This window comes from Myotis nattereri (assembly GCF_964212035.1).
Source record: "Myotis nattereri genome assembly, chromosome: 12".
Classification (NCBI taxonomy): Eukaryota; Metazoa; Chordata; class Mammalia; order Chiroptera; family Vespertilionidae; genus Myotis; species Myotis nattereri.
The window spans coordinates 82158888-82180394 of record NC_138087.1 but is presented as its reverse complement, the minus strand read 5'-3'; the positions used below and the strand labels follow the sequence as shown (position 1 = coordinate 82180394).

At 65.8% G+C, this 21507-nt stretch overlaps 1 protein-coding gene across 2 annotated transcripts in view; it reads left to right on the top strand.

Moving 5' to 3' along the window:
* The window catches only part of CACNA1B (calcium voltage-gated channel subunit alpha1 B), a gene marked incomplete at its 5' end in the record, with an annotated part of 105800 nt that overhangs the window by 70260 nt on the left and 14033 nt on the right, over nt 1–21507 (top strand). For both annotated transcript variants that reach the window (XM_081102965.1, XM_081102964.1), the window contains 13 exons: nt 781–877; nt 1850–2010; nt 4251–4388; nt 5167–5368; nt 5512–5676; nt 5946–6056; nt 6372–6455; nt 13329–13445; nt 13553–13618; nt 13755–13846; nt 14798–14942; nt 16569–16696; nt 20464–20560. In XM_081102965.1, the coding sequence (XP_080959091.1) occupies nt 781–877; nt 1850–2010; nt 4251–4388; nt 5167–5368; nt 5512–5676; nt 5946–6056; nt 6372–6455; nt 13329–13445; nt 13553–13618; nt 13755–13846; nt 14798–14942; nt 16569–16696; nt 20464–20560 (1603 nt within the window). The remainder of the gene's footprint in view (nt 1–780; nt 878–1849; nt 2011–4250; nt 4389–5166; nt 5369–5511; nt 5677–5945; nt 6057–6371; nt 6456–13328; nt 13446–13552; nt 13619–13754; nt 13847–14797; nt 14943–16568; nt 16697–20463; nt 20561–21507) is intronic.

Genomic DNA, 21507 nt, shown 5'->3' with positions numbered 1-21507 from the left:
CACCTGGTCGCTGTCTTCACTCTGTCCCCGTGGCTCTTCCGCCTCCCCTCTCCCCGCCTTTCCCTCCTTCCCTTCCCCCCTCTTTTTTTTAAAAAAAATGTGTTTGTATTGATTTCAGAGAGGAAGGGAGAGGGAGAGAAACATCAGTGATGAGGGAGAATCATGGGTCAGCTGCCTCCTGCACGCCCCGCACTGGGGATGGAGCCGCAGCCAGGCTGTGCCCTGAGCGGGAATCGAACCGGTCGATGCTGGCCAGGCCTCCCTTTCTTCCTCTCCTCCTCGGCTTCTCTCTTTCTGTCTCCTTCCCTCACTCCCTCCAGCCTCCTCTCCCTTTCTGTCAGTCGTCCGCCACTTGCCATGTGGAGGCGTGTTCGACGGGGACAGAGGACAGGCAGGGAGATCCAGGCTCTACTGGGACCTCCTCTGGGAGAGGAAGCAGCCTCGGGAGCTGGGGTGGCACTGTGCCCGCTGGCCCCTGCGCTGCCCTCTCCCCTCGCTCTCAGGGCGGCCTCACAGGGGGCAAGAGCAGCTGGTGTGGGCCGGGCGGGCGGGTCATGGACGTGCTGGGAGAGCAGGTGCTCCCTGGCCCCCAGGTGCTGCTGATCTGACCCTTGTCCACTCGAGGGGAGGCCTCCGTGGTGCCCACCAGGCGCGGCCTCTGAGCTCCCACGCCTCTGCCCTGGGGCCCGAGGCAGACGCAGGGGGAGGCCCGGGCCCAGGGGGCTGCGTGGGGATGGCGCCAGGTGCCGCCTGCGTCTGCATGTGTGGTTCTCCTTCCAGAGGCTCCAAAGGGAAGGACATCAACACCATTAAGTCCCTGCGGGTCCTGCGCGTCCTGCGGCCCCTCAAGACCATCAAGCGGCTGCCGAAGCTCAAGGTGAGAGCCGGGTGGCATGAGGAGCGTGCGGGCCTGCACACGCATGAGCACGCATGTGGTCTGTGTGTATATACATGTGTGCACAAGGTGCATGCACGTGCATGCGTGTGTGTGCACACTGGCCACGTCCTGCGGCAGCTTCTGTGTGAGGTGGGGGTGAGCAGAGCTGAGGGAGCCCCATGTGAGGTTTGCTCAGCCCACGCCCTGTCGGGGGAGGGGCCCTCTCCACCCTGACGCCCCTGAGAGCCATTCCCAGCCGTGCCGTGGGCTCCCGTCCTTCCTGCGGAGCAGGCAGGGGAGGCAGGAGGCGGAGGGTGTTGGGGTGGGCAGGGCCCCGAGTGGTGTGGCTGAGGTGCTGGGTGAAGGAGGGTGCGCTGTGCGTAAGGTGGTGTAAGCAGCCTCGGGGTGCGAGCCTTGGGGACACAGGCAGCAGGGGTTCTGGGGGCAGGGCGGGCTCGGAGGTGATGGAGGCAGCCAGAGGGGCTGTGTCGGGAGGTGCCCGGGGACACTGCAGGTGGGCGCAGCTGCTGGGTCCGAGCCCCACGCCAGGCGGTGTCTCGGGAGACGCTGTGCACCGGCCACTGCACACTAGGGCAGGGCAGGATGTCAGCCCGGCTCCGAGAGGCAGGGCTGGGGCCAGGCCAGCGGGCAGGGAGCACTGAGCTTCCGGGTGTGGGAACAGGACAGTCCCTGGGCCACAGAGCATGCCCACGTGCCCGGGCCTGGCTGCCGCTGCGCGGCTGCTTCTCTGCCTCGTGCCCTGCCGACACCAGGAGGCCTGGGTCCCTCCCTTCCCCTGACCCAGCCCTGATGTGGGCTCCGGGCTCTGGGCAGCCCTGCTCTGAGGCACCTGCCTCGTGACACCTCTCCTGGCCCCACCCGCCCACTTGACACGTTGGAGATGACCCCTCCCTCCGGAGGGGGGGACCCGCCTGCCGGGCCGGTGCTGAGCCTGCACCCCGCCCCCCCAAGGCCGTGTTCGACTGCGTGGTGAACTCGCTGAAGAACGTGCTCAACATCCTCATCGTCTACATGCTCTTCATGTTCATCTTCGCCGTCATCGCCGTGCAGCTTTTCAAGGGCAAGTTCTTCTACTGCACCGACGAGTCCAAGGAGCTGGAGCGGGACTGCAGGTGACCGAGGGGGGCAGGGCCAGCGCAGGGGGGGGGGGCATGGGGATGCACCGCGGGGGGGGCGTGCACCTGTCCCAGGGCCACATGGGCTCCAGGGTTGGGACCAGCACATGGGGCACCAGGCTCTTCCTCCCCAGACATGCAGGGAGCTCCCGGCACGGGGATGGCTGGAGGTTCTGCAAACCCCCAAGACCAGGCCCGGCCCCAGGTCAGCGGGGCTGCCGAGGCTGTAGCCACTGCCACCGTCCTGGGCGGGCCCACAGCCGGGCACGTGGGGAGGCACCCGCAGAAGTGGGGAAAGGGGGGTCGCTGCTGTGTGGCCCCAAGCAGGGCTGTGCCAGCTCCCTCCTCACCACAGCACATCCCGCTTGTCTGTGTGACTCCCCCTTCCTCACCCGCTGTGGCGAGGGTCATGTGGTGGGCTCCAGCGTGCGGTCCGGCCATGGACGCAGGGAGTGTGCACCCACTTGTGGGTGTGGGGTGCTCGCTCGCACAGGTGCTGTATAAACTTGCACTCCCCCAGTGACGCAGCCCGGAGCCCGCCCACCAGCTGGCGGCCCGCTCGCTGGGGCCTCCTGGCGCGGGCGTGTGTGCTTCTCTGTGGGTTCATTGGCATGAACCCCCTGGGGACGCACCTGAGCCAGCCTGTGCCCGTTTCCCTGTAGGGTTGTCCGTCCTTTCCTGGTTGACTTGTAGGAGTTCTTTAACCCCTGGGCGGGACTCCCCTGCCCACTCTGGCTCTCGGCGTGTCAAGGAGCATGCGGGTGGCGTGTGCCACACTGGCCGTGCCGTCTGGCGTGCGTTCCTGGCATTCAGTGCTCAGTGGCTGGGTCAGGGCGGCCTGGGCTCCCCTCTGGAAGCTGTGTCTGCCTCTCCCGTGGCCGCGGTCTGTCTGGGCTGACGCTGTTGCCGGGGGAGGAGCGAGGGAGGGGTTTTGCCGTCTGAGCAGCACCGTTCACTCGAGAAGGCAGCGCTCCCTGCCGCAAGGGAGTCTGTGCCACAGACGGCTATCGGGGTGCACTCATGCCGAGCGCTCACCCGGGCCGTGCACGAGTCCTCGGGTTAGTGCGCGCAACGGGGCCACCCTCACTCGGCCGCTTGAGAGTGTTTCCTCAGCTAAAACCTGCAGGGCCCTGGCCGCGTGGGTGCCACTTGCCTCCCTCACAGCCCCAGCCGCCCTGACCTGTGCCTGTAGGTGTCTGCTCTGGACACTGTGGACGTGAAGGCTCACAGTGTGCGGCCTCCTGTGTCCCCGACCGCCCTGCCGGCTGGGCCCCGTTGACCTCTTCACTCACCGGGCTGTCCCCCTCCGGTCACTGTGATCTGCGGGGACATGTGCGAGGGGATTGTGGACAGATGTTCCCACGTCCCCTGAGCGGGCACGGCGAGGGGAGTGGCAGCGGCCACGCGGCGGCTCCGGAACAGGCCGGGCAGTGCCAGGCGGTTTCCCACCACGGCCGAGAGCCCACGTCCCTGCCAGGGAGGGGGCCCTGGGGTCTCCAGGTCCCAGCAACGCGCTGTTTTCCAAAGGAAGCAGCTCAGTCCTCGCCGGCCGGTGGCTGCGGGCGGTGTCTGGCCCGACTCACGTCTCCCTGGGGGTGCGTGATGGGGGCACCTCCCCACGTGCTCGTGGCCTCTGTCTCCCTGCGGCAATGTCTCCTCAGACCCTGCGCCCATGTGCACCTGAGGTGCTTGTGGTTGTGACGGTGGCCGTGACCGTGGCCGTGACGCTGCGGCGCAGCTGGAGTGCTGTCCCGTGCACCGTCGGACGCACACAGGAGGCGACTGCTCCCTGCTCCTCTCCCCGCTCCTCCCTCTCTAAAAGCCACAGGGAAAGTAAAGTTAACAAAGTACAGAAACGATCGTAGTGGTTCTTGACATGTTCTAGACACAGCTCCCTCCTCAGAGCGACAGTTTTCAAAGGTTTGTCCCATCCTGTGAGCTGATCATCTTTTGAGGCACAAAAGCTTGAAGTTTTGGTGAAGTCTTGTGTCTGGGTTTTCGTTGTCGCTGCTCGCGATGTTGGTGTCGTGTCTCCAGGTCCGTCTGCCTAAGAGGCCCGTGTTTCTCCCGGAGCGTCTCAGACGGGGCCCGGTCAGGCCTCTGTCCACTTTGAGTTGGTCTGAGTGTGGCGTGTGCCCGGCCCGCGTCAGGCCTCAGTGTGGACACGCGTTGCAGAGCCGGCTCTGGCTCCATGCAGCGACAGCATCCAGAGCCGCCCTCACCTGTGTCGTCCCCAGGGGCCAGTACCTGGACTACGAGCGGGAGGAGGTGGAGGCCCAGCCGCGGCAGTGGAAGAAGTACGACTTCCACTACGACAACGTGCTCTGGGCCCTGCTCACGCTGTTCACCGTGTCCACGGGGGAAGGCTGGCCCATGTGAGTGCCATGTGGCAACCAGGCAGGCAGAGCGAGGGCAGGGCCTCTAGTTCCTCCGTGTGGGTCTCAGCCGCTCAGCAGGTGCCCACAGGCTCCTTCCTGCTCCTGCCAGCGAGGGTGCCCACTCTCCCAGAGGAGCTGATAGGGCGAGTGATGTCCTGAGAGCCCTTCAGTGGCTGGTGCCACAGGTGGGGCTCTCCGTGTCTCCCTGTGCTGCCCTCGGGCTGCCAGAGGGGCCTTCGTGTCCCGAGCACATGAGTAGCAGGCGCTTCCTCTGGGACCAGCAGGAACCCTCAGAACATACACCCTGCTGAGCCCTGGGCTCCTGAAGCAGGGGGAGCTGGCAGTGGGTGGGCTGGGTGTGAGCAGGTGTGGGCTGGGAGAGGGCAGGTGTGCGCTGGGTATGAGGGGGTGTGGGCTGGGTGTGAGCAGGTGTGGGCTGGGAGAGGGCAGGTGTGGGCTGGGCGAGGGCAGGTGGGCTGGGTGTGAGCGGGTGTGAGCAGGCATGAGTGGTGAGCGTGGTGGAACATCAGGCAGAACTGCCGAGCCTCTCACCTTCCTGGGACAGGACCTCAGGCACGTGGAGCCTTCCCTGGGAGGCCCTCCCACAGCCCTGCACACACCCCTGCTGGGAAGGTCGCCCACCTCCAGCGAGATGGCACTGTGGGCAGGGGCTTGGCCCACAGGGTGGCAGCGCCATCGGGGCTTCCTGAGGGAGCCTGGCCTGGGAGGAAGCGCCTGCCTGGCCACCAGCCCTGATGTCGCTGTCGCTGGCCAGGGTGCTGAAGCACTCGGTGGACGCCACCTACGAGGAGCAGGGCCCGAGCCCCGGGTACCGCATGGAGCTGTCCATCTTCTACGTGGTCTACTTCGTGGTCTTCCCCTTCTTCTTCGTCAACATCTTCGTGGCCTTGATCATCATTACCTTCCAGGAGCAGGGGGACAGGGCGATGTCCGCGTGCAGCCTGGAGAAGAACGAGGTGGGCGGGGCCCTCTGGCTCCTGCGGCTCAGGGCAGGGAGGCTGGGAGGTCGGCTCGGCTGCCTTCTCGCACGGGGCTGCCTGCGAGGGGAGGTGCCGCGTGGGTCCCCGCTGAGCTGCGGGCACGGCTTTGTCCCGAGCAGAGAGCTTGCATTGACTTCGCCATCAGCGCCAAGCCCCTGACGCGATACATGCCTCAGAACAAGCAGTCCTTCCAGTACAAGACGTGGACGTTCGTGGTCTCACCGCCCTTCGAGTACTTCATCATGGCCATGATCGCCCTCAACACCGTGGTGCTGATGATGAAGGTGCGTCCGCAGGCCGGCCTGCCGCCCCACACGGGTGCGGGAGCTGCGGGAGCTGCAGGCACTGCCTGGTCAGCACAGGCGCCCTTCGGGCCTATCACTGGCTGCAGGCTGAGACGGGAGAAGGTCTGGGAGGACGCGGGCAGTGGGGAGGAGTGGCCGCGGGCTCCGCAGCTGCTGTCCGCCCCGCACACTGACGGGAGCTAGAGTGTCCCCGTCTGTCATGGGCGTCGGGGCAGCTGCGCCCGTGGCCAACACTCTCCTCCCGGCAGTTCTACGACGCGCCCTACGAGTACGAGCTGATGCTCAAGTGCCTGAACATCGTGTTCACGTCCATGTTCTCCATGGAGTGTGTGCTCAAGATCGTCGCCTTCGGGGTGCTGGTAGGCGCCACTCCTGGGCCATGTCGTCCTAGAGGGGCCTTGGGGGCTCCTTGTTTGGAGCTGGAACTCCCCGAGCCCCAGAGCGCAGACGACCTGCGGGGGCCCATCACCCATCTGTGCCCCGGCCAGCTCCGGGGCAGGTTCCCCTCAGGGCACGTGGCTCTCAGCTCTGCCCCTGCCCAGCCTGGTGTCTGCGGGCCAGGCCTGCGCTGTCCCCCCTGGGGTGGCCCATCAGCTCCTGGCCCGTCCTGACTAGGCCCTCCTGGCGCCCCCAGCAGAGCCCCACCACGACACTGACCGCCCTTCTCTCCCTAGAACTACTTCCGAGATGCCTGGAACGTCTTCGACTTCGTCACGGTGCTGGGCAGCATCACCGACATCCTCGTCACGGAGATCGCGGTAAGTGCTCCCGTCCTGAGGCTCCTGCCGAGGCGCTCCCTCGGGGCGCAGGGGTTGCCCCAGCAGGTGCTGGCTCTTGGGTTAGACACCGTCCCCAGAACGTGCGGCGGCAGCTCATGTCACACCAGCAGGAGGACGAGAGCCCTTACGTGTGTGTGACGCGTGGCCCCCAACTCAGAACCAGGACGAGTCAGACTTGAAAGCCCAGGTGTGTTTTCTGTGGAAAGCGGGACAGCGGTCCTCCGTCGTGGACTGTGCCCTGCGCTGAGGGCTGAGCCAGGCAGCGCGTTTCTGAGCACAGCGCTCGGCGTCAGTGAAACGGCAGGTTCTCCGGGAGCTGGCATGACGTGGGCTCTTGTACGCGTGCCTGCGCGGGAGGTGTTCCCGACCCAGCCGCAGGGAGAGCTGGGGGGGGGGGGGCGAGGGGGAGGAGTGGAAGTGCCAGGTCTAGAGCCCAGGACAGGGCAGGTCTCCGACCCCAGGAGAGGCGTCTCCCAGCCCCAGGGGCCAGGCTGGAGGGACAGCGGGGGTCTCACCATGAGGCCGTGCCGCTCTGCCCACCTCACGTGTTCACCTCGTTTCCATGGTGGGGCTGGCCACCTGTAGGAGGAGAGGGCTGGGGGAGCCGATACCCCCACGGCCGATGGGCCTGAGCTGGGCGGTGCCCATCACCCCCTTGCCCTGCACCTTCCGCTGCTGCGGCCCTGGCCTGTGAGGGCCCGACCTCCCCCTACGAGTGGCACCGGGTAAAGCCCCTGCCCCAGCAGCTCAGTCAGGTTCAGGTGGGTCACAGGGCCTGGCCGCTGTGGTCAGTGGCTAGAGTGGCTGGAGCCCTGTGGACATGCTGAGCTCTGGTCCTAGGTGTGGCCTCTGCTGTGGGGGGGTTGTGGGGGCTGCACCTGCCACTCGTGAGGACGAGCTTTCGTGTCCCGGGCACGAGGCCTCACGGTCAGACAGCCCCGCCCAGGCCCAGCAGCCAGGACGTGGCCTTGCTCTGGAATCCAGGTGTCTGTGTGGACTTCTCCGTGGGTGTGGGCGACCCCACCCAGTGTCCCCCCGCCCCCGCTCCAGCCCGCTGAGGCCTGGGCCTGTCCTGAAGCCTCTCCCGCTGCGGGTGGTCCCACCAGGACGTGCTCAGTGGTTGTGCTGCCTCCAAGCCCACAGCCCACGGTGGGGAGCGAGGCCGCGGCCCGGACCGTTCACACCGCCAGACGGTGTCGTCTCACATGTTGCATCTCCACCTGGAGTTCAAGGAAAGGTCATCTTGCTCTGGACACCGCCTCCCGGGGAACGGACGTGAGCGGAGCCCCCGTTTGTGCGAGACCCGTACAGTCTCCACACCCGCTTTTCAAAGGGCAGCGTGAGAGGAAATAAAAGATACCGTAAAGTCACGGGAAGGACCGTGTGAGAAAGGGCAGCTGCAGCCACGCCCGCCGTGCCGGAGACGCAGAGCTCTGAGCGGCACTCGTCGAGCCCAGCGTCCTGGGAGGAAGAGGCCGGCGGCCTCGGATGGGTTCTGCCTCCCAGAGTCCGTGTGGAACTTCACGAGGTCCCGTCAGGGCTGCAGGGAAGGCGCCCAGTGCGTGTAGGTTTTGAGCACGATCCCAGCCATTAGCAGCCCAGGAGTTACTGACCCGACGAAGGCACTGCCACAAGCTCCACGTGACGCCCCGGCGCCGGCAGCTTCGGGAGGAGCAGCCTCGAAGCCAGAGAGACCCGTGAGGCCTGGCAGCGTCCGTCCTGTGGTGCTGGGCGGCCGCCCGTCTACAGCGAGAGGGTCCCTTCCGCGCAGGCTGCCGGCGGGCGCCCCGGCCTGAGCGTGTGGTCCCTCCGGGAAGCCGAGGCGTGCCTTTCTCATGCGGATCCCAGCCTCGCTGAAGGCCAGGGAGACCAGGAGGTGGGGCTGCTATGCTCCTTGGTGAGTGGGCACAGCCCCCAGCGGACCCGCAGACTCATGGCGGTTCCAGTTACCATAGCGACGACCTTGCTTCTGTTTGGGAACTTGACAAGCCGCTTTTACAATTTACCCGAAGGAGAAGGTGCTGGGAGGTGGGGGGAGCGGCCCTGCCGCTGTGCCATTGCGGCACTGGCTTCATTTGGACCGTGGTGGGTGGGACCTCGATGTGCGAGGGCTGGGCTGCAGCCTGGTGGGGAGGAGCCAGCCTCCTGTAGCTCGCGCTGCGATCACGGGCAACGTGGGGAAGCCAGCATCGGATCTTGGCTCATGCATCGGATCTTGGCTCATTCCATTCACAAAAATCTATTTCAAGGTGACAAAAAGACTTAAATGTAAGAGGCAGAACTTATAAATATGTTTTTATTGATTTCAGAGAGGAAGGGAGAGTGAGAGAGAATCATCAATTGGCCGCCTCCTGCACGCCACACTGGGGATCAAGCCTGCAACCCGGGCCTGTGCCCTGACCAGGAATTGCACCGTGACCTCCAGGTTCATAGGTCAACGCTCAACTATGAGCCACGCCGGCCCAACAAGAGGCAGAACTTTAAAACTCGGAGGAGAAAATGCAGGAGAACATCTTCTAGACCAGCGGTTCTCAACCTGTGGGTCGCAACCCCTTTGGCGGTCGAATGACCCTTTCACAGGGGTCGCCTAAATACATCCTGCATATCAGATATTTACATGATGATTCATAACAGTAGCAACATTACAGTTATGAAGTAGCAACGAAAATAATTTTATGGTTGGGGGTCACCACAACATGAGGAACTGTATTAAAGGGCCGCAGCATTAGGAAGGTTGAGAACCACTGTTTTATTTTATTTTAATTTTTTAAAATATATTTTATTGACTTTTTACAGAGAGGAAGGTAGAGGGATAGAGAGTTAGAAACATCGATGAGAGAGAAACATCGATCAGCTGCCTCCTTCACACTCCCCACTGGGGATGTGCCCGCAACCAAGGTACATGCCCTTGACCGGAATCGAACCTGGGACCCTTGAGTCCGCAGGCCGACGCTCTAACCACTGAGCCAAACCGGTCAGGGCGAGAACCACTGTTTTAGACCTTGGGATAGGGACGGCTCGTTAAGCCAAATGGAAGAGCACCGTCCTCCCTGGAGAAAACATTCCGTGTATCGGGAGGAAGGGCCGCCCGTGCGCGGAGGACCCCTCGTTCTCCGTTCCTGCGTGGGAAACCAGTGCCGCGGCGCCCAGCGTGTCGTTAGCTTCTCTTCGGGTCGTGTGTGCATACGTGTACTTACACGTAGTCTTTTCCATGTGGTCTGTTCTATGGCTTTTAAAATCGAATGGTCTGAATAATCCAGGCAAAAAGATGAAAGCTGCCATTTGACAAATCAAACAAAAAATCAAGGCTGCTCTCCCCGCCGGTGGCACCGTGGCCTTGCCGATCCGTCCTTGGACTCGGGAATCTAATCCCGGTAAAGGGACTGCGCTCCGTGGGGCTCCTGCATCCTCAGAGGGCGGTGCCGAGCGGCTTCCAGGAGGGGCAGGCAGGGTGCCTGCTGCGTCACAGACAAACAGGAGGCCTCCCTCCCAGGCACAGGTGGCAGATGGTGTGAGAGCCTGGAGGGCCCAGCGCCTGCCCCGAGCAGCTGGATGCTCGGGCGGGTGCTTGTGGCTGTGCAGACCCTGCTTCCAACAAGCCCGAGGGGCGGCCGTCACCTGCGTGGGGAGGCTGACGGGGATGGAGAGCTCCCTGCCCACCTGCGTGAGCTCCATCCTCCTGCGCTGCCCAGAGGCCCGCCGCCCCCGTGGCCTTTCTTTCCATCTGTGGTCACTTCATCTTGGTGAACGCACTGTTTTTCTCCGGCAAAAATATTGGTGTCAGTTCCACCCCCAACTTGAAAACAAATCAGAGCCATTGCCCTGCCCAGGGCCCGGCGGGAAAGCACCACAGGCTGAAACTGACATTGATTCCTTTGCCTGGAGACAAAAAAATAAGTGTGTCATTTTGAATTTGCATTGCAAATAGGAATGCAAATGAACGCCACTGTCTGCATCACCTACCAAGTTCAAAACAGTGTTTTGATGCATTTTAAGCAAAATGCCCGTTTACCCAAAGCTAAACCCAGTGCCGCCCGGAGTCTGCGTTTGCTCCTGTTGATCATTTTCTCCTTTGTTTTCTGTTTTGTCCTTGACTCACCTTAACCTGCCTGCTGACTCACGCCATCCAACCAACACTGCGAAACCATGTGTGCGTCTGTCTGTCTCGCCTGCCGCTCAAACACCCCAATTTGTAAATAATACGCAAATGTTCACCCATGAAAACATCACATGTAGGAAAGGGTTGGTTTCATGACTTCACGGTTCTTACAGCCCCTCGCCTGGCTTGCTGTGCTGTCCATCTGCTAGCCCTGCCCCGCCCTGCCCTGCCCTGCCCGGGTGTGGTCACAGCCCGGCGTCCCTCCTCTGGCTGCTGCACGGTCTGGGCGAGCCTCTGGGCCAGCAGGGGCTCCAAGGGGCGGGAGTGTCCAGACTTTCTGAGGCGGGGAGGTTTGCAGGCCGTGGGTTTGGGCTAAGCCTGGTCGAGTCCATGGTTTCTGTGGCACATCAGCAGCAGGTGCAGGAGGCTGCTCTGCCCAGCGGCCCCTACGGAGTCTCCCAGGGGTCCTTCCTGAAGCAGAGCCCGCCCGGCCAGCCTGGGGCGCGGTTGGGGGGACCGCCCCAGGACAGCCTGCTCCGCTGTCACCCGGGCGCCCCTGGCCTGAGGGTGCATGCCGTTGCCGGCAGGCTATGGGGACCCGGGTGGCTGACGGGCTCCGCCAGGTCTCCAGGACCATCTGGGAGGAGAGGGGCGGGCAGGACGAGCCGAGCTGACTGGCTGGTTGTGAGGCAGCAGACGGTGCGCTGCCTGTAGCGGAGGGGGCGTTCGTGACGGAGGCCCCGGTCAGAGTGGAGACCCCGAGTCTTAGAAAATGGCCGGTGCTGCTCGGGCTCCCAGCAGCGTCTCCCACGAGCCGTGTGCGTGGGTCTAGGCAGAGTGTTTGCCGTCATCAGCCCCACAGGAGGAAGCGAGGTGAGGCCAGCAGGTGTGCGGGTCTCGGGCGGGCAGCCTTCGCCTCGCCGTGACCTGACCAGAGGCACTGATGTGCTGACGCAGGGACGCTGGCCCAGACCTGGTCCGCCCGCCCCCTGGGTGGGGTGTGACAAGCGCATTGCTGTGCAACGGCCTCACGACCCCCCAGGGCAGGGCTCCGAAGGTCTCCATCTCGGAGGAGGAGCCGGGGCTCATAGGGGCCCAACAGTGCGCCCCCAGGTGACGGTCTCCCCCATCGAGGGTGGGGGCCTGGCTCTGAGGTCGGTGTAGCTGCTCCTGGTGCCACGGAAGCCATGGACTCGGAGGATGGGAGGGATGCCCACCTCCAAGGGGTGGCCGAGGCCAGAGGTGACCGTGCACGGCCGTGGGGAGGTGCCGCGGGCTGCCCCGCCCTGCATGCAACCGGGTGGCGGTGCCTGGCGGCTCCTGCGGGTGCAGCCACAGTGCCGTCCCCGTCACGCGCTTGAGCGTCTGTGGCCGCTGTCACCGTCTGTCCTCATGGCTCTCGGGCTGTCTGTCTGTTGCCACCCTCCCCCCGCCCTGAGTGCCCTCGGAGGCCCGAGAAAGAAGCCTGGGAGGTGGGTGGGAGCTGGAGTCCTGGGTAAGGGACTCGACCCAAAGCAGCTTGGTGACCAGCCCAGCCTACTCTGTGCGCTCCCTCTCCTCCCGAAGCTGGCCCCCCCCCCACCCCACCCCCGTGATCCGGGAACTCGGCTACAGCTGCTGAGCAGGTCGCCGCCCTGGCCGCTCCCAACCCCACTGAGCAGGGGCTTCTGAGTGAGACCCCAGGAGGCAGGCCTTTCCGCCCCTTCCGTGCTGAGCTGAGTCGCCCTGGCCTGTGCACAAAGCCCTTTGTCCCATGGCCACCTCCGGAGGAGACTGGCCCCCCTGAGAGCCCTCAGGCCCCTGAGGGGTCCCTGACCACTGTGCCCACTGGGGTCCCCCCGCACAAGCCAGTGAGGGGGCTGTAGGCAGCCTGCACCCCAGGGTCCCACCTGGAGTCCACTCTACCCCTGCTGGTCTGGACCACAGCCGGCTCCTCCTCGTGCCCGCAGATGGCCCTCCCACCCAGAGGCCCTGTCCTCGCCTGTCCCTCACGCAAGCCGGGCCTGTGAGCCTGGGTCCCTCACCAGCAGAGGCAGAGTCCCCCCACTCTGGGAACCAGGGGTCAGCCCCTGAGGGGAGAGGATCAAGGAAGCACTGGCAAGGGGGTGGGGCCACTGTCCCTGGAAGCCAGTGACCCCGTCACCACTGATGGCCCCGAGCCCAGACAGGCAGCCTGGGGTGCGGCCGGCCTGCATGCTGCTGCCCTCGATCTGAGTCCCCTCCCTTCTCCCCACGGGCTCGGACCACCAGCCTGCCCGCGCCTCAGACAGCGCGGTGCCCCTGAGAGGGATGGCCATAGCTCAGGCGCCTGGCCACGGAAGCCACACTCCCAGGCCACCCGTGGCAGCCGGAGGACGGGGTTAGACCTGCTTGTGGACGGGGAGGAGGCCTCTGTGGTGTGAGCGGCAAGACCACTGCGCCCACACCTGGGGGGCCGTCTGCAGGAGTGCCTGCCCTCTGCGGCCCAGCGGGGCTCGGCTGCCATGGGGAGGGGAGGGGCCGCAGCGGGCAGGGGACCCGGCCGCTCCTCTCTGTCCCTCTGTCGGTGGTCGTCGGATCTGCTGCATGAACTGATGCGATCACAAGCTTTCCTTTCCGAGGGGGCTGCTCACACTGTGCCATGGTGACTCGTGTTCCTCTCCCTCTCCCGCCTTTCCTCAGACCCGGGCGCGGGGAGGGGTGGGAGGGGAGCAGCTCCGCGCAGGAGGCGGATTCCAGAGTCCGCGGGTCAGGGAGCCGCCTTGTCCCCGCAGAACAACTTCATCAACCTCAGCTTCCTGCGCCTGTTCCGCGCGGCGCGGCTCATCAAGCTGCTGCGCCAGGGCTACACCATCCGCATCCTGCTCTGGACCTTCGTGCAGTCCTTCAAGGTGAGCCGCCCGGCGTCCTCCGTCCGTGCTCAGAAGCGGGGGGCCGCCGGGGGCCGTGGGGTGCGGGGGTGGCGCTGCCCGGCTGACCCGCCTCCGTGTGCCCACAGGCCTTGCCCTACGTGTGCCTCCTGATCGCCATGCTGTTCTTCATCTACGCCATCATCGGCATGCAGGTGCGCACCCGGTGCCCGGCCCCGGGCCCTGGGCTCTGGCCATGCTCTGGCCACGGCGGCCCCGGTCCACGCGCAGCTGCCTCCGCCAGCCCGGCTCCAGGAGCCGCCTGTGGCCTGCAGCTGCTCTCCCTTCCAGGTGTTTGGAAACATCGCCCTGGACGACGACTCCAGCATCAACAGGCACAACAACTTCCGGACGTTTCTGCAGGCGCTGATGCTGCTGTTCAGGTGTGGGCGGGACCCAGACAGGCTCCTTCCTGGTGCAGAGGCTGCGACCGGCCCGGCCCCCCACCTGCACCTGCACCTGCACCCTGGGCTGTGCTGCTTCCTGCCAGCCCACCTGCCAGTCCACTTCCTGCTGCGCTGTGCGGGGAGCTCAGCCAGGGTGCCTTGATGAGCCACTTGGGGAGTTTCCGAGCGCTCTCTGCTTCCCACCAGCAGGCACCTGAGGGCACCGTTCCTCTGGCCTTCAGCTGGCCTTGGCGGTACTCATGGCCCCCCTGGGCCACAGGCAGTGCCCGAGGAGGTCTCTCTTCCCTCCGGTCCTTGTGCCCCACGTGCGCCCCTCACCCCTGGCCACCATCAGTGGGGTGCAGCCAGCTTCACCCAGGGGACCCACGGACACAGAGGGCCCAGGAACAGAAATCGGTGCCGAGGCACTTGCGGTGGCTGCTCGAGGGGGTGCCCTGGATGTTCAGGAAGCGGGAGGCTGGTGTGGCCAGAGCAGGTCAGGGGCAGGGAAAGGCGGGCAGCGGTCACGCGGTGCTGTGGGTGGGCATGTGGATCTGGGCTGTTGCCGTGACTGACAAGATCTGACCTGTCTCAAGGGGACCTGCTGGGCGATGGGCAGGGGAGCAGGGAGGTGTCAGAAGCCGTTGCAGTGACTCAGCTGCGGGGACGCAGGCAGAAGCTGTCTCTGGGAGATGGGTGAGGGAGACAGGCCGCCGGGCTGGGAAGTGGGGGGCCCAGGGCTGCGGGGCTCGGGGGGCCATGGAGGGCATCAGCCTGGTGCTCCGGGTACTGTTGGCCATTTGCAATGAGCAGTTGGAGAGTCTGGTGCCTGAGGGTCCTATTCTAGCAGCAGCCATCTGTCCCCAGACCTGACAGCCACATAGGGTCTCTGGGTGGGGACCCAGGCCGTCGGGGCCGCCTCCTGGCCTCACGCTCCCTCCCCCTCAGGAGCGCCACCGGGGAGGCCTGGCACGAGATCATGCTGTCCTGCCTCAGCAACCAGGAATGCGACGAGCATGCCAACGCCAGCGAGTGCGGCAGCGACTTCGCCTACTTCTACTTCGTCTCCTTCATCTTCCTCTGCTCCTTCCTGGTGAGTCCGGGCGCTGCGCCCAGCGGTGCCGCCTCCGTCTCGGTCCATCTCGGGGCCCCTACGTTCGTGATCCCTGGTTTCGATTCATGCCATGCTGCAAGCTGATTCCTTAGAGACAACGCCCCATTCACATAAAAGGAGTGCCCACCTGAGCCTCTGGAGAGGGCTGGGCTTCCCCGGGCAGCTGTCCCTGCGGTCTCAGCCGCTGGAGGACGCCCAGGGTGGCCACGGACACGGAGGAGCGGCCCCTGCTGGGGACGGGAGCAGGGGACACGCCTGCCTGGCGCTTCGGAGCCCACTCAGGGCAGCTACCTGGCAGGGGCCATCTGGAGAGGCAGCCACAGTCAGGAGTGTGTCCCCAGGGGCAGTACACAGCCACTGCCCGGGTAGGTGATGAGGGGACACAATGCGCCCCAGATGGGGCAACAGTTAAAGGCGCCTCCAGGCTGCACTCAGCTCAGCGGGTCTGAGGACCAACCACCAACTGGGCTGCTCTTCCCCGGGACCCTGGGGGCCTGGTCCTGGCAGCTCTGAGGCGCCCCGTCTTCTGGGGCGGCCCTTCCCGTCCGCACACCTCTCCGACTTCACGCTCGGGCGCTTGGACCGCTGCCATTTTTAAGCATCTGGCCCGAGCCGTGTCCCAGTCACGGGAGGAGGGGCTGAAAGCCACCAGAATCGGGTCCTTCAGAACTCGGTGGGGGTGGCGGTGCAGAGCCCAGAGCTGCCGGCACGCACTATAGCGATCCAGTGGACTTGTCATTAAGTTAAAAATCCTCTGCATCAAAAGACATCAGTGCTGTGAACAGTCCTCAGAGGGGAGAGCATTTACAGCTCACGCGCTTCATGGGGGTTAGTTCAAAACCGAAAGAACCCTTACAGCTCACCAACAAAGAGACAACCACGTGAAATGGGCAAAGAGCCCGGCTGGTGAGGCTCAATGGTTGAGCGTCGACCTGTGAACCAGAAGGTCAGGGTTCGATTCCCCGTCAGGGCACAGGCCGGGTTGTGGGCTCCATCCCCAGTGTGGGGCGTGCAGGAGGCAGCCAGTCCATGATTCTGTCATTGAAGTTTTTCTCTCTCTCTCTCCCTCCCTCCCTGTCCCTTCCTCTCTGAAATCAATACAAATATATGTTTTTAAAAAGACCCTGAGCTCATGGCCTCCTGAAGGCCAGCTCCGAGGCGTGAGGGTGGGTGGCGGGGCCGACCATAGGCTTGAGATGGTGGGGCCTGAATTAGGCTGGGGCTTGGAGTCAGGACCAAGTATGGTTAGTGTCAGACCTCTGCGGCTGAGGCTGCTGCTACTGGTGGTGGCATGTGAGGGGCCTCTAGGAGAAGTGTGGGTGCCCTGGGGGTGCGGGGGCCTCCAGGAGGAGTGGGGGGGCCTTGGGGGTGCGGGGGCCTCCAGGAGGAGTGGGGGGCCCTGGGAGGTGCGGGGGGCCTCCAGGAGGGCGGCAGGGGCTCTGGGGGGTGTGGGGGGCCTCCAGGAGGGGGGCAGGGGACCCGGCGGTGGCTGTGCAGGGGGCCAGGCTGTGGGGAGAGAGGTCTGGGCAGGCTCTGGCTGGAGGGGGGCCCGGGAGAGGGCAGGCTGAGGTCTCCATGTCGCCTCTTCTCCCTCCTGTCCTGCAGATGTTGAACCTGTTTGTGGCTGTGATCATGGACAATTTTGAGTACCTCACGCGGGACTCTTCCATCCTAGGGCCTCACCACCTGGACGAGTTCATCAGGGTCTGGGCCGAGTATGACCCAGCTGCCTGGTGAGTGAGCCGCGCCCCGGCCTCAGGCGGTCCCTCAGGCGGTCCGCACCCTGGGCACCAGGATGGGGATGGGGTGGCTTCAGGCGTGTTTTGAGGGAACGTCCCCTCGGTTGTGGGGGCTCCTGCCCACGCGGAGGCGCTGGTCTCTGTCCCGGGCGGCTCCCTCTGGCCTCCCTGTGCGGAGGCAGCTCCCCGGCTCCAGGACCCTCTGAGCCCCGAGCCCTGAGCCCTGAGCCCAGCCCAGCCCTGGATGGCGCGTCGCATTGGGGGGCGGGGCTGCACGGCCCTGGGAGGTCGCGGCCAGCAGGGCGTTGCTCAGGCTTCCTCCTCCTCCTGGGACTTGGAGGCTCAGGCTCCATGGGCAGAAATGCCGGCCCAGGGCACCCCCCCGCAGCTGGGCTCTGCCTCTCGGGGACTGGCACCCGCCTCCCGTCCCGCTGCTGCAGGGACAGGGCACGGGGACCCTCTGTGGACATCAGAGGAGTGGCCGTGGGGATGTGTTTCCAGGCAGAGTCAGGGTCTCAAGCTGGGCCTGGCACGGGTCAGAGGTGGTCCCAGACCGTTTCCTGCGAGAGCCCTGCCCGCCCACATGCGCCCTCCCCCATGGCGCCCTCCCACACACACGCCCTCCCACACACACACACACACACACACACACACACACACACACGCCCTCCCCCACTGCGCCTTCCCACACACATACCCTCCCCCTCCCCACAGGCTAGCAGAGCCCTGCATGCCCTCCGGTGCTCCTCCCCGCCCCCCTCGCTGTCCCTCCCCGCCCCCCTCACTGTCCCTCCCCGTCCCCCTCGCTGGGCCCCTGGGTGGCCAAGGCCTGAGGGCGGCACCCGTCCTCACAGGGGCACAGGCTCTGCCCACCTTTAGCTGGAAGCTCAGCATAGACTCTGCCCCGGGGAGCTCTCCCCACAGCCCCCCATCAGCACCCCCCCCCCCAGCCCACACAGCAAGGATCCGAGGTGCCCCAGGGCCTGACTCCGTGTCAGGTGCTCGTCCGTTCTGGTGTGTGGCGTCTTCGTGGCCCGGGAGCCTGGCATCTCCTCGCTGAGGACGGACGGTCCGCTTCTCTGGCCAGGAGGCTGCCGGGTGGGAGGCACAGTGGCCACCCGAGGGTCGTCCCCTGAGGCCGGCGCCGACGGCAGGAGGGAGGCTCACTCGGGCCTCGCGGGGTCTAGGGCGCGGTGTTTCGGACTCTGCTGCTGGATGTGATGTTGCCGTCAGATGTTGGGGACGGGACTTGGGCCGACGGCAGAGGCGATCAGTGCGGGCCTGGGAGCGGGCATCCCGGGTGGGTGAGCGCAGGCCCAGGCCCCGTCCGCGCAGCCGGGGCAGCGACAGCACCCAGGGGCCTCGGGAGGCCGCCCTCGGGGACGCAGGAGGGAGGGAGCGCTGTGGAGGAGCAGGGCCACCTGGGAGCCTCCCCCCGAGGGCGCCCCGGCTACACCGACCCCATGCCCCGGCCCGAGATGGGGCCACGGGACACACACGCCCGCTGCCCCACGAGGCCTGGACTGCAGAGGCCGGAGGGTGAGGCCCAGCGGAGGCCCGAGCCGCTTGGGTCTGACCCCCGTGCAGGGCGGGCGGGCGATGCTGGGAGCGGCCACTGGCTGTGACAGGCGTGACTCCCGGGGACACTGCTGTGTCCTCCGTTTGGGGGGCTGGGAGACAGCAGGACTTGGTGGTGTTTCCTAGGCTCGCACATGAGTGTGTGTGCACCTGCGTGGGTATGAGAATGTGTGCATGGCCATGTACACGTGTGCACGCATGTGAGTGCCTGTGCGGGGACCTCCTGCCCACGGCTGCCTCAGCACATGGAGGTGAGCGTGGACTGATGGGCATTGCGGTCGGCAGTGTGAGCGCCGCCAGCTTATCTGCGCCCGTTGCCGTCCAGGCCGCGTGCTGAGCACCTGCTGGGCCTGGGTCCCCGTGGTCTCTGCGCCGGGCTGTGCGGGAAACAGACACCAGACGGGGGGCCAGGGTGTGTCTGAGGAAGATGCCGTCTAGCTGGACGCGGGGAACTGAGCTCTGGGCAGGGCCAGGGCAGGGACGGGGCAGGGGAGGGGCAGGGGAGGTGACAGGCGAGTGTCCTGCTGGGAGGAGAGTGGGGAGAGTGCGGTGGGACAGGTGAGAAAGGCCTTGGAATTGGGGTTAAACAAACGGCTTTGACTTGTTCTGGATCCTCGTGGCCACGTGAGGACCACGCTTTTCTGGTGGCGTCTCAGGGGTTGATGGCGGAAGGGAGAGGAGCCCAGGACGGGCTGGGGACCGAGGGCTCCGTGCATTGAGAGGAGCCGACCAGGCAAGGGGGTCCTTGGCCTCCGGAGAGGAGCTGCCAGAGGGCGGGGAGCGCCCGGAGGGGCTCGCAGAGGTTGTGTGTGTGAGAGGGGCTGCTGGCTGCTCCAGGGCTCCTGGCCGGACCGGGAGCTGCCTCCAGCCGCCCTCCCCTGCAGGCCTGCCCTGGGGCCCAGGGGCGGCAGGGTGTCGTGTAACCTGTGGCTTCCTTTCCAGCTGCCGCGTGCACTATAAGGACGTGCACAGGGTGTTGCGTCGCATGGCGCCGCCCGCTGGCTTAGGGGAGAAGTGCCCTCGTAGGCTGGCCTACAAGGTTGGCACCTTCAGAGCCTCCATCACATCCTCCCCCAGCGCCTCTGTGGCCCCTCCTGCCTGGTTTGGGAATGAGACCTCACCACCTCCCCCCCGCCCCCCCGCCCTGCCCCGCACTCCGAGCTCCGTCCTGTCCAGCCTCCCGCCCCTCCAGCCGCTGGGACTGACAGCCTGTGAGACAGACAGCTTTCTGCTGGGCTGTGGGCTGGGCAGCTGCTGCGGGAAGAGCCGGGGCAGTCCCGCCCCATGTGGCTCCCAGGCTCTCGAGGGTGGGCTGACAGGGGCAGGCACCGCAGACCAGGCCACGGCTCCTCTGGGCGGGCAGAGCCAGCGGGAGGACCTGCGAGGAAGGCTGCTCCCTCTCCTGTGCCTGAGCCTCCTGTGCCCGGGACCCCACCCGGGCCCTGCGGCAGGTGGGCCCCTGGTGGAGGGAGGCTTCAGGCCGGCCCACCTGGGAAGATGGTCATGGACTCCAGACACTGGTCCTGCCCTCCCCCTGGTCCAGCGTCAGGAGGGGACATGGTCGCCCCAGGCCACAGCCCCCAGCGCTGCCCCCCACCCGCCCCACTCACTGTCCCCTGCCCCAGCAGCAGCCCCTCCCTGCGCGGCCTCGGGCGTCTCTGGGCCTGGACGGGGCTGACCTGGCTGTTTGTCCAGAGCCACGGTCTCAGAACGGCTGGCCCGCTGGGCGGCCCCGGGCGTCTCTGGGCCTGGACGGGGCTGACCTGGCTGTTTGTCCAGAGCCACGGTCCTCAGAACGGCTGGCCCGCTGGGCGGCCGCTTGTTCCAGGTTTTCCCACGTCTTGGCCTCTCGGCTGACTTGGCAGCAAACCGCGCGCTAAGGGAAGCTGGCGCCGCGGTTCCGCTTTCTCTGGCGGTGCCCGTAGTTCCTCAAAGTGTAAAATCAGATGCTGACCACCCAAAGCCGCCCTGATGCAGCCCTTGCTCATCCTCCATGCTCATTCGCTCAGTCACCCCGCGCCTGCGTGGGGCGGAGCGTGGAGGTGAGGCTGGGGCCCGAGGGCTCGATGGAGGAGACCTCCTGGGACTCAGCTGACACCCGCTCCGACCTGGTTAACCGATCTGTTCTCTCTGCTTCCTCCCCCCCCCCGCCCCCTCCTGTGGACCCTCCGGGGCCGGCGCAGCGGGCGCATCACTTACAGTGACATGTTTGAGATGCTGAAGCACATGCCCCCGCCCCTGGGGCTGGGGAAGCGCTGCCCCGCGCGAGTGGCGTACAAGGTACCCGCCTGCTCCTCCGCCGGGGCTTGTCCGTCCGTCCGTCCGTCTGCCACTCTGCTATCTCACTGTGTCTGCCTTTGCCCCGCCATCTCCCCTCCTTCCCAGACAGAGGGACCCTGCCCTCCGAGGTCCCTGCACCGCCCCTTGTACCCAGAGCTGCCCCTGGGCCACGGGAGACTCGGGAAGAGAGACCCGCCCCCTAGGGTGAGGGTGACCGGCTTCCGGACAGGCTCTTGGTTCTGTTTTGTTTTTATTGTTTGAAGTATTACAAACAGCAGCACAGGGGTCCCTTTTTTTCCCAATCGACCTCCCCAGCCTCCCCTTCCCCTCGGCTCTTGTTTTGACCCCACCCTCGGGTCTGATGTGCGGGGAGAGGGGCTCAGGGCCTCAGGCACCTGGGAGACCCCGCCCCACGCCCACAGGATGCCCGGGCCCCACTGCAGGGCCTGGAAGGAGGTGGGGACGGCCTCGAGGGCACCAGGGACAGGCATCCTGCAGGGGGCACAGCTTCGGGCACAGGAGGCCTGTGACCTCCCCCCGCCAGGAGGCTGAGCAGTAGGAGGGGGAAGCTGAAGGACCCTCCGCACCCCCTCCCGCCCCGCCCGAGCCTGCTCCCCCCCCACGCACCCATCCTCCTCCTGCTCCTCCAGCCCCACCCGCACACCCAGCGTGTGGGGGCCCTCCTGCCGCCACCCTTTCTCTGAGCGAGTTCCCACCAGAGCTCCTTGTCTGTCTGGTCTGTCAGTCACGCTGTCTGTCTCTGTGCTCTGGTTCCAGCCTGTCTGTCTCCTGGCTCAGCTGCTCCCCTCCACGGTCCGCGCCCGCCCCCGCACCCCACCCCGGCCTGGCATGAGCGTCATGCCTGCCTGCAGGCCCTGCATGCGAGACCCGGGCTTTGTCCCCAGAGGAGAGCTCTGTCCAGAGTGACACCAGGGCCAGGGCGGCCA